A 24,487-nucleotide genomic window follows, 5' to 3' on the forward strand; every position below is an offset into this window, starting at 1 on the left:
TAGAGAGCAAACTAGAATAATTACAACGCGTCTTACAAGAGATAATCATACTGATAATAATATTTCATTATCATCAATATGCGTCACGTCTGACAAATATAAATAAAGGTGTTGAAAAGTGCTGTTTTATATCTTTTAGAATAGACTAGAATACTGTACATAAGTATATACAAAAACATGCCAAATGGCTATCAATGTCGGAATTTTGAGAAAAATAAACAGAATCATTATGTCAACAAAGTGCAAAAAACAACGACAAATACATCTTTAAATCTTCAAATTTAAAGACCGAGAAGTAAGAAAAAAGTAAAATAAAAAAAACTAAAAACCGAGGAAGATTCAATACGGAAAGTTCCTACTCAAATAGCAAAATCAAAGCTCAAATACATCAAACGGATGAATATCAATTGTCATATTCCTGATTTGGTGCCGGCATTTTCTTAGGTAAAAAATGGTGAATTAAACCTGGTTATATAGCTAGCTTAACCTCTCACTTGTTTGACAGTCGCATCAAATTCCGTTATATTTACAACGATGTCAAAACAAAAAAAAGTTGAATAAAAGGTAAAATATGTCACAAATTCAGGAACAGCAGTCAGCATTATGTATCTCAATCACTATAAAAACAAACAAATATGCAACAAAGTTCCACAATAAGGTATATATACGAAGCACATTAACTTTCCTGAAAGACAAGAATTCAAAATTTACAATTGCATAATAACACAATGACGGGATGTAAAAGTACAGAACCACGACATATGTATCAGGGAAGCACAACAAGGCATATAGACAAAGCACTTTAGAAAAAAATGAAAGACATTATTCATACAAACATAATCATAAAACAATAACACAATGACGGAATGTAAAAGTACAGAACCACATCATATGATTAAAAGAAACACAAGGGGCATGAAGTCAAAAAACATTAGCTAAATCAAAGATAAGAATACAAAAAAAATATTCTTTGTACCTGCCAATGAACTTTCTTTGAGACGTTATTTGACATACCCCTGGTTAATTTACTTTCTATTCAGACACTGGTGACGTTTTACAAAGTCTGCGTAGAAGATACAACCACATCGAAATACTGTGATTATCTCAGTTTCTACGGTAGAGCTATGAATGTTTGTTTTTGTCGGGTTCATGTTTCTCAGTCTTTTGTTTTCCATGTTGTTTTGTTTTCTGTTGTTTGTTGTCTGTTTAATTTCGACTTATGAGTTTATATGTCTTTTTGGTATCCTTCACCTCTCTTTTCTCCCCTTAAGCCAAATGAATTGATTTTATTGCTTTTATCTTTTTTTTCTATTTAGTATGATTTTATATTTGAGTACATATGATACAAGTTAACAATTCTTGTCCAGGTATATTTGTAAGGAAATAAAAGTAATATATAATTTTAATTATTCATTTTAATTAGCTGTTCATAACACAACTTTTGAAATACTATGGTTTATTTTTAGTCCAAACAAGAAACCCTTAGCTTTATTTGAAAAACACACTTTCGAAATAGCGGGTCCTCAATTCTCCTCAACAATTAATACTTATTTCGGCTTTTTCAACTTCTATTATTCGAGCGTCACTGATAAGTGTTTTGTTGACGAAACGTTAAAAATGTTAATCCTGATTTCTTTGATGAGTTTATCTGAAACAACAATTATACACATGAACACATTTGACAAACTATGAATGTATACGTTCAGTTGAAATACCAAGATAAAGATGAGTATCAATAAATGGACAAACTGGATATTCCTCAATAAGACAGAAACCCGCCAAAAAACAAAATAAAACATTTCTAGAGAACATATACTAGAAATCTCAATGAAGATTAAAATTACCTTTACATTTACACAATCTCGGCGACTACTATAAAGATTGGCAATCGAATATATGTCACAAGACATCAACTGATGATGAAAACTGACATTGGGTTGGACTCCAGAAACTTTGGTTGTGATAAAAGTACTGAACAGAAGCTCAAAGCACTTTTACTTGGGTTTATTGTTCACAGAAATCAAACTTTTATTGTCTCGTCATGAATAGTACAGGATGATATTTAGGAGTAATATCCAGCAAAAACGGGAGACGTCTAATCATTTAAACATGGTGAATATATTTCACGAAAACATAAACGTTAAGAACACATGATTAAATTCAAATTAAATGAGTGTATGTTAAATTTAGAAATATAATCAATACTCATTGAAGTGTGCCTTTTATTTCCTTGTGTTTTTTTCAATTCATATTGATTTAATGTGTGTTTCTAAAGATAGTGCATGTACATGTCATTCCCGATTTTATTAGTTTTGTCAGCCATTTATAATAAAAACTTTATAAGAGTGAAACAAATGAAAAGTAAGTTTGTTTAAATACATTATTTTTATCAATTAATCTTTATATATATAGAAAAAAACCTTAAAACGGTTTATCAATTAAAAATAATGTACATAAATCATATGTGAAACATGTGACTTGATATATAGTAGAAGACCATTTTGTAAGGCGGATTAAATTGCTGAATGCTATCAACAGGGATACATACATCTATTATTGACAAGACTATGACATTGGTATTCGTAGATATTAAAACAACAACTTTGAGTTCTGTCTAGTTATTGTAGTATGCCAAGGACTAACTTTTGATTAAAGTACATTTTTTGCTATCAATATAAGATTGTCATAAAACATTTTTTGGTGTGAAGGTACATGTAATTATTCTGATAAAAAATAGATTAGCATTTATTTTGTTACTTGTCCAAAACGTTGCTTATATAAACCTCGGCTATAAATTTCATAACAATTCGGACATGTAGTAAATATGTCAGAGCTTTTACAATTCTATGAAATAAATATTTCAAGTGGCATATACATGTAATTGGTCGATAAGAGTATTGCAGATTGAAACCTTTGACATATATTTTATATACATCTGTTTGTAATTGTACAGTTTTAGCTGCAGTGCGGCATAATAAGCATTTTATCTACATTCGATGAACTTTTACTTTTATACTAAAGTAAAAAATAGTAGTTAGACCTTTAAATAGTAATCTAAGAAACAACTTCTATAGAGCCGTTAAAACTCCATTCCCTGCTACAGTAAGAGGTCGAGTTTCAAGTGTAATCACTACGAAACATGATGAATAGATCTATAATATGATCGAACAGATATATTGGATGTGTAAGAATGCAAAGAGGTAGAGTTTCTAGTGTTATCCCCGAAAAACATAAATATATCTAAAAATTAATTCTGTCTGTTCATGCATAGTTATAAATATAACGGAATTTGATGCGACAATCATACAAGTGAGAGGTTTAGCGCTGTAAAACCAGATTCACCGTTTTTGTCTCACTTGACTTTGACAAAAAGCGATACATAGTTATGCTGTTTCCGGCGTCGGCGGCGGTGGCGTCAACAATGTATTAGTTTGCGATTAGGTCTAGTTTTTGGTGAACCACTAGTGGTAAGTCAAAGATATGATGATATGTGGATGTTTTACGTCCGGTTATCCTGTCTGGATATTGCGGACTGACAAAAAACTATTTACAGATCTGTGTCTGTTTGTCGTTTGGCCTTCGTCTTACTCTGACTGCGTTGGTGTTGCTGATATTTTGTATGCAGTTGAATAAGTATTGGCACATCTTATTACCATGGAGATTATTTGACCCCGCCTCCTCAGTTATGGTCTATTGACTTTGAAAATTTTGCCTAGTTTTCATGTATTAGTTTGTGATTAGTTCAGTTTATGAGGAACCACAAGTGGTAAGTCAAAGATATTTGGTATGCAGTTATATAAGTATTGGCACATCTAATTGCCATAGAGATTAAGTGATCCCGCTCCCTCAGTTATGGTTTATTGACATCGAAATTTTGCTTAGTTTACATGTATTAGCTTGTGTTTATGTTTGTTTAAAGGGAACTACTTATAATAAGTCAAAGGTATTTGGTATGCAGTTGTATTAGCATTTGCACATCTCATTATCATAAAGATTGTTTAGCCATTTACATTCAGTCATTGTTCATTGACTTTGAATATTTGCAAAACTTACATGTTAAAGTGTTGCTATTTTTTTCAACATTTACATTATCGAAATTACAAAAAAGCGAGACATATCGCTGTGAATACAGTTAATCTACATTTGAAAATGCACGAACAAGTCAGGAATATGACATTTGTTGTCCATTTGTTTAATGTGTTTTATCATTTGATTTTGCCATTTGACTAGGGGACTTTCCGTTTTGAATTTTCCTTGGAGTTTAGTATTTTTGTGATATAACTTTTTCTTCTTTTTCCTTTTTTTGAATTCCAAGAAAAAAATCAGTAACAAATGCATTTTTTATGACATTTAATCTCAAATATCTCTGTTCATAAGTGAAGACCAATTGACAAAGTTTATTCATTAATACTACGTAATTCCTGACTTGATACAAATGTCAAAGAAAAAAGTAAATGCGGTATGGCTGCCAAAGACCATACTATCAATATAGATCAAAGGATAAAGATATGAACAATAACAGCCTGAGAATAGTCCATACTGTACAGCATTATATATAAAGACTCTGCATAGAAAATGTTTAAAATTTTAAAAGAGAAAAACTAGACACATGATTTTTTCAACAAAGAACAAAAAAAATGCTTCGCTGAGCGCATTAGGGAAATTTGGAGAAAATATTCAAGCTTGATACTATCTGAATTTTGATTGTGATCAGATTGTTGACATAGTATAGGTTTCTGACACAAAATGAATGTGCCAAAGATCTTACAAATATGTTGCGCAAGACTGTTCAATTTGAGATTTCTTCTTCAAACTTTTTATAAATTGGAAATTTGTAAAGTTTTGAAAAAAATATGAACCCCTCGAAAAATTGCCCCCTTTCCAATTCAGAGTTTTTGACTCCACCCTTATATTAATTACCCCCACACCCAATCCCAGCCTTTCGTTTGTAGTATATGGAACCTTGAATACAAATTCAGAGAGATCCTTACACTTAAACACAAGTTATTGTCTGGAAACTTGAAACATGCTTGTTGTTGGCCTTTTTTGGTCACTTATTCCTGCATTTCTTAAGCAATTATACCAAACGCAATCCCATTTTTCCCTATGTGATACGGAACCTTTGTATACAGTATCAGAGAGATCCATATACTTAAACACAAGGTGCAACATGTGGAGCAAGATCTGCTTACCCTTCCGGAGCACCTGAGATCACCCCTAGTTTTTGGTGGGGTTCGTGTTGATTATTCTCTAGTTTTCTATGCTGTGTAATTTTGTTTGTCTGTTTGTCTTTATCATTCTTAGCCATGGCCAGTTGATTTTCGATTGATGAGTTTGACTGTCTCTCTGGTATCTTTCGTCCCTCTTTTATAGTCAGGAAACTACAAAAAAATCTTGTTTTGGCCTTTAAATCCTAAACTGTTGGTACCATAACCCCCAAAATGAATCCAAACCATCTACTTGTGGTACTCCACATTGTGGTACATTTCAGAGCAATCAAAATACTTTTACACGAGTTATTATCCGGAAACTAGAAAACGCTTATGTACGGTTTTGGGCCCCTTATTCCTTAACGGTGGGGACCATTATCTCTAACCTTCTTTTTATGGTAATGAACCTACTTAAAAAATTATAACATTATACGATCCCAAAAAATCTGTGCGGTCGTAATAAAACCAAGTATTGCAGACACTATTTAAGAACAAGTACTGGATTATAGGTTTTTTTCTCAGGGAACAACTTAAATTTTTACACTATAGTGATAAAAAAAAATTAAATTATGAAAACTATCAAATGGCCAAGATGTTGCCAAATATTGCTCAAAGAGAATTTGCAATGATTTAAAACTACAATGGATTGCCAGAGTCTTAGGTTAATGATATTCTACATTTTGTGTTAATAATGATTGAATACACGAAAGAAGAACCTTTTGAATGCATTTAGTAGCAGTTTAGTTCGTGTGAGCTTCAATTCTTTCGATATCATATTTTATATATATTACATGATTATTTAGTTCTAAATTTAAAACAATATTATAATCCAGTTAAATTCTTAAAGTTTTATATTGTTGGAAAACCCAGGTGTATGTTACTAAAAATAGTGCAGGTAATTTCTTATTTTATGAATATTGTCAACCATGATACAATCATATATTCAAAGTCAAACACAAAAAAAGTAAGTCAAACAAAAAACTTTTTTATATAGCGAATATTCCTTAATACTTTTAAGACAATTCTGATATATTTTATACATAGAAATGATATATTAGTATCTTCTGGAATAATGTTACAACCTAAAATCATCGATTAGAAGTAGTGGCTTTAATCCAAATGTATATAAGGACACAAATTAAATAATTTGAATTTTTTAAATCAATGTTTTATAAAAGTTGTATCTTTCAACAAGTACAATCAATAGTTATACATTGTAAAACAATAATAAATAAAATGAGAGCCATTATATAGAGAATTATAAAATGCATAGATATAATACATAAAACAATATGAAATACAATACTTTTTAAGATCAAATAATAGGTTATATGACTTTGTTGGATGAATCTATTTATAGAATGGATAGAGAAGATAAAAGAAGATACTTTTTGAATGGATCTGTTTACTTAGAGGTTGTTACTCCATTGTTTCAACAAAAGTTAGAAGAGCACTATACAAGCCTAAACTTTAGAAGTTTGAAGGATTTCCTTGATACAAAGGCAGTCATCCACATCTTATTTCACCTACGCCACAGAAATGCATGGTGCTGTACAGATAAAGCAAACTGTACCAACCAAGGATCTCTTCCTCTAAATCATCACCAATGGAAACAATTATATGCTGAAAATCCAGGGCCTGGTATACACAACTGTTTTTGTAAGTACACAGCCAAATCCATCAATCTAGTGGATCTTGATGTGAGTTTGTGTGGTCTTATACTATATAACTGCTGCAACTTGGGACAACTTGATCAAGATGCAGTCCACATCCTCAGACGGAATAAGAATGACTACTTGAGTCATAACACAACTTGTGGTATTACCAGGGATGAGTATGGCCCATTGATGGATGAGCTAAAGACCAATATCCTTCAACTGGACCAGACCAAAGAAGATGAACTGATAAGAATACAGAAAAGACCACTGGATGATGCACTGTGTAACAGATATGTTACAGACCTTTTAGATAACCATGAAATGTTGGAAAGGGTAAGTATTGTAAGTTTTAAACACCAATATAGTAGGTATTTAACATAACTACGTAAACTGGGACAGAGCTGCGATCTCTTAATCTGGTTTCACCCGACCACAAGTTCATATGCATTTCCCTTGTCAGAATAGTTTGTTCGTGATTGTTTTATAACATATCTGAATGATTTTTTTGTAAATATTTGGAATGAGCTCCTGATGGATGGACTAGTTTAGTCTTATAATATATGTAAGAAGATTTGGTATAAGTGCCAATGAGACAACTCTCCATCCAAGTAATAATGTATCAAAGTAAACCATAATAGGTCAATGTACGGCCTTCAACACGGAGCTTTGGGTCACACCGAACATCAATCAATAAAGGGCCCCAAAAATTACTGGTGTAAAATCATTCTTGACCAGACTAAAGGAGATGAACTGATAAGGATCCGTAACAGACCATTGGATGACACACTATGTATTTATTACATGACAACCCTTCTAGATATCAACGAGATACGACTTGTACCAAAAGTGAAGATAATTCCAAGATGGCCGATACATACAGTTGTCAAGTATTTGTCACAGTTCAACCTTTGTAATTATATTAATAAAATGAACTGAACTCACCTCATACTTTGTGATGTTTCCTTTTGCTCTTATTACTACCCTCAAACGTCTTTCAATTGAATTAAAAAGTTTTGTTATGAATTCTAAGGATATATTTGTCCATATGTCCCGAATTGCTGTCTCCATTTGAGCATTTGTAGTGATGTTATGTGCCTGCTTTTGCAGTTAAATTTTAATTTTACGCCACATATTTTCGATAATATTAAGGTCTGGACTTTGTGCTGGCCATTTCATACCATAAAGTTGATTTTGTTCCATGTAATCTTTCACAATTTTGGCCCTATGAACTGGGGCATTATCATCTTGCTATATGTTATTGTCAGCGGGGAAATGGCGAGCAATAACAGGCCAAAAAAAATTGTCAACAATCTCAATTTACTTTAAAGCACTTATATTACCAGTTACAACAGTAATAGAACCAACAATACCTTCATAGGTAACGCAGCCCCAAATCATCAAACTCAGTCGTGACCCACGGCAAGGATTTAAGCAAGGAGGGGTCCACTCCTCACTAGGCCGTCTCCAGACTAAAACACGATTATCCATTCCAATTTCTACCTTACATTCATCACTATATGTGACCCTTCTCCAAAAATCTTCCACAGTTTTGTGCCTGGCCAACTTACACCATGCCAGCCTTTTTTTTGACATTTGCAGCACAAATTCTGATGGATATTTTTACAACACGTTTTTTTAAGCTTCTTCATACAATTTTCGCTGAACAGTACGCTTAAATACTGGTTCTTTCCTAGATTCATTAAAAACAGCAGTTATTTCATGCAGTGGACGTTTTCTGTCCGACTTGACAGTGGTGCAAAGTTTGCGAGTATCCCGCGGTGTTAGCAGATTTGGCCTTCCCGTTCTCTCCTTGTTTTCCAAACTCCCCCGACCTTTGAAACGGTTTAAAACCCCATAAATTGTTGGAAGTGGATGTCTTGTTTGTCGTGCGATGTCAGGTCTTTCATACCAGACTTATATAATGCTACAATGGCATTTTTCTCAGACAATGACAGTTCCTTGCGTTTTGGGGCCATTCTCAAAACTAAACGAAATGTAAACATAGCAGACGATTCTAAAGTTCCGGTGACGTATCAGGTCAATGACCTTCCTCAAAACTTTCATATTGTGCTAAAAGAGAGATAACTCCAACTTACTGCTTTAGAAGTTGTCACCTCCAACCTGCATTCAACATGACGTCGTTGAATTATCTTTACTTTTAGCACGGTAGTGTACTTGAACATGTTTCATATAATGTGAAAAAGAACGAATGAGCGTTTTCACTCTTCATTACTTTATATGGGGGAGATTGGAAATATTAAACTAGTTGAACTCAGCTCTTTCAGTTCATATGGCAGTCAACGTGCTAGAAGCTTACACATTCGGCTACTTTTAGATTTTTTATTAGTTACATAGCTTTTCAACTGTTTCGGTTTTATTCATCCTCGATTGTCAAACATTTTCGGCTAAGAGCGTTCCTGATGAAGTTAAATACAGAAAAGCGCTTCGAACGCATGCAATTTATAACGTGTTAAAATTTGTTAATACTGCACTCGATCTAATTGAGCAGTCATGCGATGACTGCATACGTCTATGTCACATACAGTCACTGACCTGATATCACTTTTCCTCATAAATATCTAAATAGAATTTGCCGAAATTATAATTAATTATTCATACGACCTCTTCAACCTGTTCTTGCTTCCAATGTATACAACGACTCAAATTTATTTCTTTTGCAATTAAAAAAAAACATATTCCAAATGTTGATATTTTTGGTTTGCAAACTATAAACCATTATGTTTTATGCTTATTGTTGATATTTTGGTCCATTGTCTAATAAATTCGTTCACCATCGATTGTGGCTTTCAACAGGTAATGTACATTTCATTGTGTTTTATATTTCTCCACCTGCATGATATGAGGTCTTTTAACCCAATATTTAAGTAAAATAATTCTATAACCTTTTTAAACAACAATTAAAAATGTTTTCTTTTTAAAATGCAGTATAAAGACAATAATAGTGCATTGATTTGACATATCAACGATAAAAGGAATCGGCCCGAAACGGGGAAAAAACTCGGCAGAGCGTCAACCTTATATCCTTGATATGTCAAGTCAATGCACTATTATTGTGTATTTGCATAGTTTTGGCTAATCCCATTTCTTAAAGTATTGTCTTTAGGGGAATTTATGGTGGTGTTGTATCTTTGTAACATTAGATATTTTGTCTGCACATTATTTTAGATTCTTCATAAATTCGATCTTAAGGATGTACTTAGGTGAGGTTAGGTGAAAAAAAATAAATTAAGAATTTTAAATTGATACTATAACATGTATAAGCTGGTAGAGCATCAATTAAGGATGAAAATAAGCTAAAAATATTTATAGGTCATGGACCTCCTTATCGAGATATTTGAGATTTAAAATATGGCGGGAAAACGCTGACTCGGACTTTATATTTGCATTGGTATTAGTTGGGTCACTAAACAAAAGAAATAAAATCAAGAATCATACAAATTTTTGGTAAATGACCTTTCATAAGCTATTAAGTCTTATATGAAAAAATAAATGGGTGTTTTGGGGCAAAATATTTTACATTGTATTGTATGGAAAAAACATAAGGAGTCCGAACATTTGACACAAATTCCAAAACCTCACCAAAGTACATCCTAAACATATAATGACAATTATTTTCTTTTGTTGAAGAGAATATATTGACATGGAGTTGTCTTTAAATATTGTTGAGAAAATTTCTTCTTATTCGTACTACCCCTCTCTGCCGGTGGACAGTTTACCCCCATACTATCACCAGCACAGAGGTTATTACATTGGTACTGGTGTTCAAATTCAAATTTTGATCGATTAAAATTGCTGTTTGGAATATATATTTTTAGTCCAAGCTCTGATTCCTTGTCCATATATTGCTATACGTGAATTCTCGTTTGTTTTATCAGCTTGTCAGCTCATTTTATGTTTCAGGTTTTTTCATATTTAATGAGTTCGAGTCCCACCTTTGCGGAAGTTATTGCTGAAATGCTCATCAGGTGCTGTAGAATACGTACCGTCAATGGTTATTTGATGATAATTATTATAATTTCTACCTTTTGTTATCGAATAGGCAGAAAGCCTAAATAAGTATTTAAGAAATCATCCTGGAAGGGTAATTACTCTAAAAAGATCCTGATAGTTTTTTATGTTTACAGGATCTCAGTAAGTTATACTAACTTTTTCATGAATTACGAGTAAAAATCATAACGCATACTATTCAGTTACTATCTTTGTTTGCATGTATCTCTTTTTACCGTTAAATATGAGCTAAACATACGTTGATGTCGCATTTAAAATAAATGATGAATTATTCTTGCTCCAAATTATCATGTCTGCTACAAATGCGCCCATTCAACAAGCTGTTGTTGTAATTATCAATATCACATATCTAAAAATAACTTCATTTTGAAGATCGTGAAAAATGTATTATATTTAAATAAATGATACAGATTATAATTTGATAATTTGGGACTTTAAAGATTAATTGATCGGCATCGAACATCACCTTAAAGGGGCATTAGCTACGAGATATATAAAAAATCGAAAGTTTGAATTTTTATGTTCAATCAATAATGAAAGTAAAATAAAAAGGTTCAATTGTGTCAAATTACGCTAAGAAACATTGATAATTAGTTATTCACTTGTAAGTGAATGAGTTTACCTCTTTAAATCCGTATTCCTGTGAACTTCAATTTAACCCCTAGCTAGAGATTGACAACACATGCATTGTACGTGTACTGGTTATTTAAAGAACAAGAATGTCAACAATGAAAGTAAAACTACGATAAATCATTTGATTACTAATTCGATGCACATAAAATCATTCTTATACGGTTAAAAACAATGAGAAACATCTATTTTTAATTTATGAAATAAAATCAAACAGACCTATAAAAATCCAATTGCACGTGTTGGTTTAATCTTATCATATCTTTATTTATGTTTACATCGCTTTTTGGATTCGAGCGTCACTGATGAGTCTTTTGTAGACGAAACGCGCGTCTGGCGTATATAAAACATTTGGTCCTGGGGCCGTGTCAATGAAAGTATCCTAGGATATGTCCTAAGATATGTCTTAGGACATTATTTAGGATGGTCTTAGGACGTGTCTGAGACATGTCTTAGGATGTAAAACAAAGCTGTCTTAGGACAGTCCTAACTACGATGGTCCTAGGACCATCCTAACACTTATATTTAATTGAAAAAATATGTAGAGATTTCTATGTCATATATTTAATGGTATGTTAGTATCTACTCTTATATGGAAACAATTAACGCAAAATGAAAGTTATAGTTTTAACGTAATACTAATAAATACGTTATTAAATATGATAAAAGATATGAATTAATTTGATACGAAAACAAAAGTAAATAGTCACAAAACTTTGTTAAATGCGATATTCGTGCTGCAATTTTAGTACATTAACAAGTTTTGTACTTAGGTGTACTCGATTTCATTACATGTATCGAATCAGAATTAGTTAAAAAAAAAAAAAAAAAAAAAAAAAGAAGTCAACGTTTTACCATATTTAAATTAATATTGCACCGTTTTGGTTAGTCGCAAAATATGTTGCTTATAATGATAGTATTATTTAGGCTTCAAAATAAACAGCACGAAATAATTTAATGTAATACAATTGAATCTTTAACAAATATTCAAAATATTTTGATTTTTTAATTCAATTCTAATAACAGTATGATAGTTTAATATTGTATTAGTATTCCTAGTATTAAGTTTGTTGTTTTTAATGCGTTTAAGGACATTGTAACCTTTAGGACTATCCTAAGACACCTATTTGTATATCCGAACTTTAGGACCAAATTTAGGACATATCTTATTTTAGGAGACTTTCGTTAACCTGACTTAGGACTAAGACATGTCCTAAGACCATCCTAAGACATGTCCTAGTCCTAGGACAGCTTCGTTGACACGGCCCCTGGGGCCGGTTTCACGAAGCTATCCTAAGACATGTCATAAGACATATCTTAGGACATGTCTTATGATCCTCTTATGACTATCCTAGGACAAATCTCAGACCTCGTCTCGAAGCTGTCTTAGGATCATCTTAGCTAAGACATCCTAAACCTGTCGCAAGTTCTTTAAATTTTCAAATATAAATATGATCTACGGAAAAAAAGTCATGTAAATGTAGTATGTCTTACCATAAATTATTCTAAACGTATTGATTAATATAATGACATAATTTGCAAAATAAATATAAAAAAAATAAAAGTAATTTATATATAAATTATCTTTAAACAATATATCAATATAAATATGAAATTTTCAATGCAAAATTAAAAAAAAAGAATATAAAATTATGACATTGTTTTGGTACAAGTGAGTTGAATTCACTTTCGACTTTATTGGTTATAAAAGGTTAAGAGATAATATCGTGCAATTTTTATATCAATACTTCGAATTTTCATTGTTGACAAATCCTGTTATCCATCATTGTATATATGTTTTAAGCAGGAACAGGAGAATAGATAATTAGATAATAATAAGATATTTTTTTTTCAAAATTAATATAAGAAATGAGTGTAATTTATATAAATAAACGTATAACTATCCTAAGACCATCATAAGACACCTCTCGCGTTGTCCTAACTTTATGACCAACTTTAAGAGATGTCCTAATTTAGGACCGCTTTGTGAAACCCACTTAGGACTAAGATATGTCGTAAGACCATCCTAAGACATGTCTTAGTCCTAAGACAGCTTCGTGAAACTGGGCCCTGGTATCTATGATGAGTTTATTTTTATGGTCATCTGAGGTCAAATCGATAGTTAATTAGATGGCGTCTGGACTAAAATACACACGAAACAAACCTATATATTATCTACTCCATGCTCTGTAAACTGTTAAGTTTAGACTTTTGATAGTTTGGATAAATGTTTTACATTGTTATAAATCAATATGAGAATTTGAGTCAAATCGGTGACCATGAATTTGACAGCTACTTCCCCTTTAAGAGACGTGTATTGATAATATTAATAAACAGCCTGAATTATTTGCAATGGTCATACAACAGCCAATCAATGCATTTGGCGTTCTAACGTGTCAATTAGGTATATTTAAGTTTAAGGATTTGGAATCAACGTAAGTAAGTTAGTTAATTATATGTATTAAGTTATATATGTAAATATCTACAGATTATAAACATACAATATAGGATCTTTAAGTCACCTCTATGGTAAATTACTAATTATAAAACAACTTTATAACGTTCTTGGAAATAACAAATTATTCATGATATATCTTTTTGTCGACGAAAGTTAGTTTAAAAATATATAGGTATTAAGCTATTTGTACACAGGATTGCGTCATTTTTTATAATAAAATTTCACCAAACACAATTCAATTCAATTCAATTCAAAGTTTTATTTAGAGTCGATATTCAATAAATTACATACGTTTTTTGTAACACAAGCTCTAGTGAGCTTTTCAAATCGACTTAATAACAAAATACAATACACACATACAAAAGTCATGAAAACAACACAATTTTAAACATATAATGCATAGTAAGATACCATAATGACATATATAAGTTAAAAGCATATAGTACACTTAAAACATAGCACAAGTTAATAATAAGATTGTACAAATCAAATAGTCACACAAAAAATAAAAGTAAAATAAAACAGGCATAAACAATGTATGCATGCACTGCACTGGCATGAGCTGTTACTTGGATCCCATTTTTGTACCTATTTTTTTAATTGGTCGAAAGATGTTTCCACTCGACAATGGTTCGGTAGCTCATTCCAGATTTGTGCAGCATTATAGCGAAATGATCTTAAGCCATATTTAGTAGTTCGAACTCTTGGGAGTACTGCTGTTTCCTGTGATCTTAAATCATACTTGTTAATTTTTATATCAATCAAATCATGAAGGTAGCTCGGACTTTTTTGGTGAATTATTTTAAATGTTTCTATTGCAATTGTTTTTATTCTTCTTATTTTTAAAGATGGTAATTTAGATTTTTCTATCAATTTTTCGTAAGGAATATCATAATCTTCATAAATGAATCTTAGAGCTCTTTCTAGAATTTTTTCCATTTTAAAAGAATTTTTTTCACTACAGTAGTGCCAAATTACTGGACAATAGTTAAAGTTCAAAAGTATGAATGAGTAGTATGCTGTTAACCTACCCAGCCTGTTTAAATATTTACCCATACGTTTTAGAATATTTAATTGTCTTGATGCCTTTTTACATATTTCAGAAATATGATTGTTAAAATTTAAGTCCGAATCTATAGTTATTCCAAGAAAGTTTAACATTTTCTTCACAAGAAATTTTATTTCCATTTAAATTAAATATCAAATTATGTTTATTTGTTTTTTTCCCAATGGCTATAGCCTGGAATTTGTCAGGATTAGCCTTCATTAAATTTATAGAAAACCAGTTTATTAGATTTAAACTATCAGTTTCTAAACTTTCAACAACTTTATCGAAATTATGATCACTGTATGATACAGTGTTGTCATCAGCATAATTATAAATGGTGCTTTTTTGTACAAAATGAAATATGTCATTTATGAAGACATTGAAAAGAACAGGACCAAGAATTGACCCTTGTGGTACGCCTTTAAACATACGATCCCATTCGCTGTAAGAACTTCCAATTTTAATTCGTTGTTTTCTGTTTTCTAAATAACTTTTTAATAATTTTAGAAAATTTTTAGACAGACCGTATGCTTCTAATTTAAGTAAAAGTAAATCATGAGGTAAACAATCAAAAGCTTTAGATAGATCCATCAAAATTGCAGCAATAAATTTGTTCTCGTTCAGAGCTTTTTTCCAGTCTTCTATTATTTTAATAAGTGCAGTTTGGCAACCAAAACCTGACCTAAATGCCGAAAGAAGAGGATGAAAATGTTTATTTAAGAATTCCATTAGTTGGTCATGAATAGCTCTTTCATAAATTTTAGAAATACATAGCAACACACTTACAGGTCTATAATTTTCTTTATCAAGAGAGTTATTCTTAAAAAGTGGGGAAACCTGAGCAGCTTTAAGATTATCAGGAAAAATTGAGCTTTCAATTGATTTATTTATTAACTAAAATTTTAATAGGATTTGCTATTACTGGCTGTGCCAATTTTATAATTTTTGGTGAAATATTGTCATATCCAGTGGCTTTTCTTATATTTAACCTATTTATTTGTTTACTCACAAACTCTTTTGTTACAGGTTTGAAATTCAACTCATTATAATCATTTTTATTCTCTTCAATTTTTATTATACTTGGATGATTTCTGTCTATTTTAATGTTTTTATCTCCTATATCTTTAGCCACATTTATGAAAAATTTATTGAAAATTTCTGATACCTCTTTAGGATCACTGAGAATTTTATCAATTTCATATAAAATTATGTTATTGTTTGATTTAATATTTTTATTTGATAGAAATGGTTTAATAGTGGAATAAAATGTTGTTGACTTTGGACCACCAGCAGTTCTTTCATAAAAATATGTTTTAATTGAGCTCTTTTTTATTTTTGTCACAGTATTTCTCTGTTTTCTGTACAACTCCCAGTTGGCATCACTTTTATTTTTAAGAAATCTATTATGGTACATTCTTTTTTTGTAGATTGCACTTCTTAGATCTTTATTCATAAAGGGTGCAGGTGCTACTATTGATCTTCTTTTTTTCATTGGTATATGCTTGTCAATGATGTTAACAAGTTCAGATTGAAAATTTGAATACGCTTCATTGACATCATCAACTGACAGCAAATTATCAAAATTTACACAATTTAGTTCATCTACAAATTTTTCCTGGTCAAAACTTTTAAAACTCCTGTAATTTATAAATTCCTTTTTAATTTTAGGCACAAAACCTTTTAACTGAAACGAAATTATGTTGTGATAATCACTGAGCCCACAATTATAATTAGATATATTTTGACAAAAATTTGGTTTGTTTGTCAGGATAACATCAAGTAAAGTTGGTAATGCATTTTTTGTAAAACATGTAGCTTTTTTAACTATGTTTGTAAAATCAAAAACATCACACAGATTTATTAGAGGTATACATTTTTCTGCATCTAAACAATTGTAATTTAGATCACCAATAAAAATAACATTGTCATATTTTTCAGATATTTTATCAAATCTTTTATTAAAGTCTTCAATAAATAAATTATCATTGAGGGAGGGGGGTCTGTAAAGACCACATATCAGCCACTTTCTGTCTTTAAAGTTTATTTCAGTAAAAATTGACTCGATTGTTTTACATTCAAGTTTGGTCTTTCTGTCACATGCCAAATCTGAGCGGATGTAAACTAGGAGGCCTCCGCCTTTCGCTGTCCGGTCTGCTCTCCATAGGTGGTAATTGTAAATAAAGAACTCGCCATTTTTAAAGGTTTCATCGAGTTTGGTTTCTGCTACAATTATCATGTTCTCGTATATCAGAAAAGAATGTACAGTACAGTAAAAATGAGTTTCCGTTTCGGTCACGTCTGCAGTGCAAAATTTGAAGAGTCTTTCTTCTGTTCTTTCACCTATATATTGTCCTGTTTCGATCCTTAGAGGTAATATTCCACATCTGAATTGTGCCACCAATGGGTCTTCGAAGCAGCGAGAACATTCTGCACCCGGAATTTTATTATACTAATTTTGGACATCAAGAAAACGTTTGAATTAACATGTTTTACCTATGTATTATCGCTTCTCACAATCAGAAATGCATGCACACTTGCATTTCCTAATTTAAAACAAGACACATTACCATATCATTGATGCATGGATGAAGTCAATGATTCTCGACTAAGTTACAAGTATTTAAGACTGTTTGGAAAGTTAAGGATAATATTCTTGTTTTAAATTTAAATTATCAAACTTTTACTTTCAGATTTACACTAGAATAGATCACAGCGAAACTCATATAATAAATACCATAACTGCTCAAATAAAGGTAAATAATTTTTAATTTATAGTTTACATCTTACGAAACACACTGCTTTGAAAAGTTAGTCAACTGTGGCATTCGAATATCACCAATTGAACAGTCAATACCCACATTCAAAATCACAATATCCTCTTTGATTCACTTTATTTGTCCTTTTGACGGAACTGAAGATTCAAAAAGGAGTTTTATCAGTATTTGTAATCCCTTCCACATCTTCACGAATGCGATTTATTATCGGATTTGAAATTGCTGGAGAAACATGGCGGACTCAACATATTGCTTACTCTGCCGGATCATCTGAGCTCCCACTTTTTTATGGGGTTAGATTTACTAAGTTTTAATCTTCTATTGAATGGTTTGTTATTGTTGGTTGTCATTTCTCCATTTTAGTTTTGGGCTTGTTATTGTCTGCTTTGCTCGGACTTATGATTTCAAGAATTGTTTGCTTGCTATATAAAATGAGCGACGTAGCAATATTAAAATTAAACTTATGATAGATAAGACATTTATACACTGCCACCAGCTTCAACACCATAGAGATAATAATACACAGCCGTCAGCTCCGTTATGATAAAAAAAACTAGTATCTCTGAAAAATTCTTGCTAGTGATTTACATACAGCTGAAAAATCTTTGTACAATGTCGGTAACTTTGTGAGGTATTTCGATGAAATAACAGCACTGTGCATCGATTGAACATTCACTTGAAGCCGCATACATGGTTTATAAATGTTGACGACATAGGTATTTTAAATCGACCTTTTTGAAGTGTTTATACATAGTGTGCTGAGTCGTTGGCAATTAATTATAAAATCTCAATTATCGTTAATTCTTGCAAGCTATGACGTTTCAAAATTAAAATGCTCAGTCAGATAGATTGTTAATATTATGGCAGGTTCAATTTCGTCTGAAAGCGTGTGGACTACAATTTTCGTTTTAAATGTACAACACTAATGCTTACAAAGCAAACATACAAAATAACCCTTTCAGCTGTAAAAAATAATCAAACCACCAGAAACGATTCCTGGAGTTGCTAATTTGTTATTGGATTTAGGTATCTAGAGCAGCCAATCGGTCTGTAAAATGTTGTCGTTTTTCATGATCAGTGCACCACAAATAGAACATTACGCATACACAAACAGTTCGGTTTATTTATTGGTTGTGGATCAGAAGTCGTTTGTTTTCCATTTTTTAATGAAATTTACTTTCCAAATTGTCGTTCAGGTTACCTGAATGATTCAGGACATCACCGTTGTAGGACGTAAACTAAATGAAATGTCTGATGTAAATTATTTAATTAAATTACGACTCTCTCAATTTGCCATAAGACCATGCCTCAAAACGAGGTGTTGTTGTAGTCGTTGTGCGAAGTTCCCGGAGTAGCGTCATTCTTTATTAAAATATAGCTGCGTGCACATTTCGTGTACAGTAAAATACGCAAAAGTAAAAAACGGATAGTGGGTTTTTTTAAATTTCAGTCTTATTGTAAGCATTTCTCTTTTAAACAAAAAAACAATATGAAGAACTAGAGGGTGTTTTTTTTATCTAATGCACACAACTGTTGCTCTGAAAGGTTTCACACGTAAAAACAAATGTCTTGTCAATGTAAAAGGTCAACAGATGATTTAATTCGTAAACTTTTCAAGTTGATTGCATAATTACTCCTTAATGTATAACTAATGGTAAATATGTAATACATACAAAGATGAATACAAATACACGATCCAGATAGGAAGATTATAACCAGTAGAAAATATGAGGAACATGAAAGGGAGATAGTGCTTGCTATTGCACAACCAAAAAACAAACATACAAAGAATTACTGCAAAAACTTAATTCGATATATAGTTTTTCGTTCATTACTTCAATGTTTAACCTAACATTTGTATTGCATGTCCAAGTGAAGGAACTCCAATCAAAGTCTATTGCAAAATAAAGAAATAACAGAAAAAAAGGAAAGCATTCTTATTCTTAAAACTCTTGATTTTGTTCATTGTAATTTCGTTGGGAAAATATTATGCACGTTTATAGTGACATCAGACAAAGCCGTTTACGTAACTTTTTAACAAAAAAAACTGTGTCCTATCTTGTCTTAGTTTAAGTTATGGTTCAGTATTTGTCAATATTATTTTTTAATTTGGATTTTAACTGATAATAGCGGACATCACATTTAGGCATTTTCAACATACTTCTTTGACCTATTGTTTGAATATGTATGAGAAACAAACGCAATCAAAATTGTATTCATTGACCAATGCACAATGATACGTGGTCAATATCAGACGAAACAAGTCAGTTCGACACAATTACCTCGCAAACATTGTATTCAGTTGACAAACTTCTAATAGTATCTAAGATAAATAAACAAAAAAATAACATAGAACACTGAAATGTAATTACGTTTACGACAATGGTGCACGTGGCCGAGGCCGAGTGGTAAAAAAAGTCCAACTTCAGTATTCGTTGATCCGACATTACACTATAAATCCTTCTCAGTGCAGGAGCATTCAACTCTTTTCAAAATTGCAACGATTGCCAGTTTTTTCTACGGAAGGTTGGCTGTTTGCTTCCGATATAATTGCTTAATTCCCTCACACGGAGGCGTGCTTCAGCTGGCTCCTAAACAAACATGTTAAGCTGTTAATTTTCTCCTTGATAATATTTATGTACGTTTCGGCAACTACGTTTATCAACAGGTTGCACATATTCCAATGGGTACTAGTGCGTCCCTTTAATAGCATACTTGTTTTTGTACTGCTATGAATCACAGTTTATGACCAAACTCAGTAAAGATCCGTCTACAACACTTGCCGTTATATTGATGATATTTTTTCGTTAAATAATCAAGAATATTCACAATATACTTGCGAAATTTACCCAAAAGAACTTACTTTAAATAAATCAAATTTTAACGGTAATGGCTGTTCTGTCCTAGATTTAGATATTTCGGTTATCAACACACCGATTTCTTTACCACAAATTACTTTAATTTTTTACTAAATTCTTATAGTTATAAAGATTTGGTTTTGAATTTTGGTGGTACTTGTATTTTTTTTTTAATTTCAAACGGTATAACAGATGCCCATTTTTACGGAAATGTTGCTTATCGTGCCCGTAAATTTGAAATCGATTCTGGTCAACTTATCGATCCCTTAAATAAACTCATTCTAAAAAATTGTCAATTAACACTGTTATTAGATCATTGAATATTGTTTTTTTATATGTGTACTAATTCAGTGAAAACGGGTGTTATACTTAACTCCAAAAGAAATAAATGAACTACAATTAAAAATCATAAAATCTAACAAAGTCAAAATGCTCCTGACTTTGGATAGACGCAAACATATATTGTGGTTAAACCGGTTTTGTGATATCTCAACCCTCCCCATAAACATCTAGCCTATGTAGGAAATACACACAAAACAATACGCACAGTGAAACACAGATTGTATTGTGATCATTGCGAAAATCGTGACAGAATAGGTCTCACCAAATTAAAGAGTTCCATTTTACACTTTCAAAGAAATATTTATATGCAGTATTTCCCAAAATTGTCAAATCAAGCTTTTTTTTTTTGCGTTGTTAAATAATCTCAATAATGAATTCACATAAATTCCTACTTTCTTGTAGGAATTATGGCAGACTTTGTCTTCCTTTATCTATTTGAGGTTTCAAAACGGTAGAGAAAATTTGGATGAACAAGGTATGTGTCTCACATTTTCTTCTTTATGTATCTAAAGAATCTTTAACTATAGAAGAAAAGCAAGCTATTTTTTAACAATTGATAATTATTATCTTATATTTCAAATGACAGAAAAAATATACGATATGACAAAAGTAATAAAATTTAGACTTTTTTTCGGTAAATGTGAAAATAGTACATTGCGTGTTTCAGAAATAGAGGAGCAAGCAATTGAAACCATCGAATTGGGTCAACCTATCTTTGCCCTTCATCATACAATAGATCTGACATCAGAAATTGGTGATGACTTAAGTAGAGTAGTACCTGCTGCAGTGATGATGGATGATGGTAGAATAGTGATATGTTTACCTGATCTACATAAACTATTGATCTGTAATACAGATGGATCAAATATAGACAGAATACATGCACAAGAGGGACCATGGGCAATAACTGCAGTCGACGACACTACAGTAGCTGTTCTGATGCTAATTATGCGTATAGAGATTTATGACATTAACACTAAACACAATCTTAAATCAATATCAGTACCTGGAATGTGGCTTGGCACTGGCATTACAACTATTAACAACAAGTTAGTTGTTTATGCCGAGCGTAGACTACAGATCATAGATCACCAATCAGACAAAGTTGTACAGACAATAGATACTGAATGTGGCCCTTATAGGTTACATGGTTCTGGTGACAGAATATTCTATTATAATAATGATAACGACTTCAACAACAAGTTGTACTGGTACAGTTATACGGATGAACAACATGACACAGTTAAATTGCCGTCACAACCCATGTGCATGACAACACTACAAGATGGCAGTCTGTATGTGGTGTGCAAGGATGGGTCAGTACGACATGTGTCACGTGATTGTCAACAGTATGAAACTGTTACAACAGAGGGACTTAAGGGACTGAAATATCATTGGATGCTTTATAATAAAAAGCAAAGAAAACTGGTCACAAAAGGTGATCAGAAGACAATATTCAACGTCTTCTATAAAACTTAATTCAGTTATAATTGATACATTTCTATGTTTATGACAGTACCTTTACTAGTGTAGATATTAAGGAGAGAAGATGAATGATTGAACAAAATCAAGATCTCTTCAAAAAAGCGGTCAAAAGTAAGGAGCTAGTTATTTAAAAAAAAGTCGACGTTCGCTCTCTTTCATATTTGTTTTTCGAATTTGTTTTTTGTCATAAATCAGTCGTTGGTAATTTCATTTGTGTTTGTTTGGTGTCTTTTATAGATGACGGTTATTATTTCACTTATTTTAAAATGTTGGTAAATAAGATTTACAATGATGGAAAACATGCTGAAAAATAGCATTGTGATACTTGTGATATTTATTGTAACCGTTTTCCCCTTCAAATAAAGCAAAAATAAATAAGGCAAATGATTTATCGAAATTAAGAAACAGTTAACTCATTTCAAAACTATTTATGTTGAATCAATTAAATAAAGGCAACAGTAGTATACCGCTGTTCAAAACTCATAAATCCATGGACAAAAAACAAAATCGGGGTAACAAACTAAAACCGAGGGAAACGCATTAAATATAAAAGGAGAACAACGACATAACACTAAAATGTAACACACATAGACAAAATCCCACGAGAATAACAAATATAACATATATATATATAACATCAAAGCCAAATACATGAATTTGGGATAGACAAGTACCGTGACACGTCTTATCGCAATGTGAATTTACACTCAAAAATAAGAGAAAACAAACGACAAAACGTTATAATGTAATACACACAGAAACGAACTATAATATAACAATGGCCATATTCCTGACTTGGTACAGGGCATTTTTAAAGGAAAAATGGTGGGTTGAACCTGGTTTTGTGGCATGCCAAACCTCGCACTTTTATGGCCATGTGAAATATAACATCAAAATGACAACACAGGACTACAATATAAATAAATTGGAGAACACAATTGACAAAGAATCACACGAACAACAGCCAACAAAAGGCAACAAGTTCAAAATTTTAATACGCCAGAAGTGTATTTTGTCCACACAAGACCTACGTGTGACGCCCAGATACAAAAGTTTGAAAGCCGAAACGAGTACAAAGTTGAACAGCATCGAGGACCAAAAGATCAAAAAGGTTGTGCCAAAAACGGCAAGGGTTTTCTGTTAGTTACCAGAAAATCCCTATAATTTAGAATTATTTATACTTTTGCAAACAGTAAATTTTATAAAATGAATATTCAAAAGATGTACACGATAAAACTGAAGTATTAACTAATTACAGGAAACAACTGAAATACATTTACATAACCAGACATTTGAAACACAAAAGTAGACACATCCGAATAAGTTTTAACCTCTACGCCAAGTGACGTCCTATTTGAAACTGAAAAATGACGAAAAAATGACGTCATTTGAATTTGTAAAACAGATCATCAAAAAATGAAAAATGACGTCACATAAGAATGAATAAGATAGAATTAGGATTGATTTAAGATTATATATTTGAACTAAATACTGATATTGCATTTAATAACAAAGCACATTTTAATACTTATTAATATCAAACTAAGGTAGCAATTAACTATATTATAAAACTATGTCCGGTTTGTTTTGAATCTAACTTCAAACGTAAAATATCGTTCTGATTACGTTGAAATCTGATAAATGAAGGCGGTGATTAATTTTCTTTACCATAATACATAAATATAATAGAAAAGACGTCAACACATTTGACAAAATCCGATGAGAATTTCAAATATAACATTAAACATTTAAACTAAATACATGAATTTGGGATAGACAAGTACCGTACCACGTCTTATAGTAATGCGAGTTCACACTCGGCAAAACAGTCACAATCGGGAATAAGTCACGTTTGGTAATTAAAAGATTAGACGACATTATGACAAAACACAATCTACCATGTGGTAAAAATGTCCTTAGCTAGTTTGGTCAACGAAACATCGTATGGATCCACCAAATCGTGATGGTGTCCATAAAATTTACGGAGTGTCAATT

The 24,487-nt window shown here is 31.6% G+C and overlaps 1 protein-coding gene across 1 annotated transcript; it reads left to right on the forward strand.

Moving 5' to 3' along the window:
• The first annotated feature begins 2,271 nt into the window (after positions 1–2,271).
• Positions 2,272–22,764, forward strand: LOC139484746 (uncharacterized). Its single transcript, XM_071268666.1, has 5 exons — positions 2,272–2,361; positions 6,571–7,201; positions 17,724–17,786; positions 21,410–21,482; positions 21,675–22,764. The coding sequence occupies exons 2-5, from the start codon at positions 6,572–6,574 to the stop codon at positions 22,484–22,486; spliced, it is 1,578 nt and encodes a 525-aa protein (XP_071124767.1). The 5' UTR covers positions 2,272–2,361; position 6,571; the 3' UTR covers positions 22,487–22,764.
• The last annotated feature ends 1,723 nt before the right edge of the window (positions 22,765–24,487 follow it).

This window comes from Mytilus edulis, chromosome 8 (genome assembly GCF_963676685.1).
Source record: "Mytilus edulis chromosome 8, xbMytEdul2.2, whole genome shotgun sequence".
In the NCBI taxonomy this organism is placed as follows: Eukaryota; Metazoa; Mollusca; class Bivalvia; order Mytilida; family Mytilidae; genus Mytilus; species Mytilus edulis.

Coding starts and splice junctions, on each gene's coding strand:
- LOC139484746 (XM_071268666.1), top strand. CDS start 6,572: ATGGATAGAGAAGATAAAAGAAGATACTTTTTGAATGGATCTGTTTAC. Junction 7,202..17,723: donor ACCATGAAATGTTGGAAAGG/GTAAGTATTGTA, acceptor TTTTACTTTCAG/ATTTACACTAGAATAGATCA. Junction 17,787..21,409: donor CCATAACTGCTCAAATAAAG/GTAAATAATTTT, acceptor ACTTTCTTGTAG/GAATTATGGCAGACTTTGTC.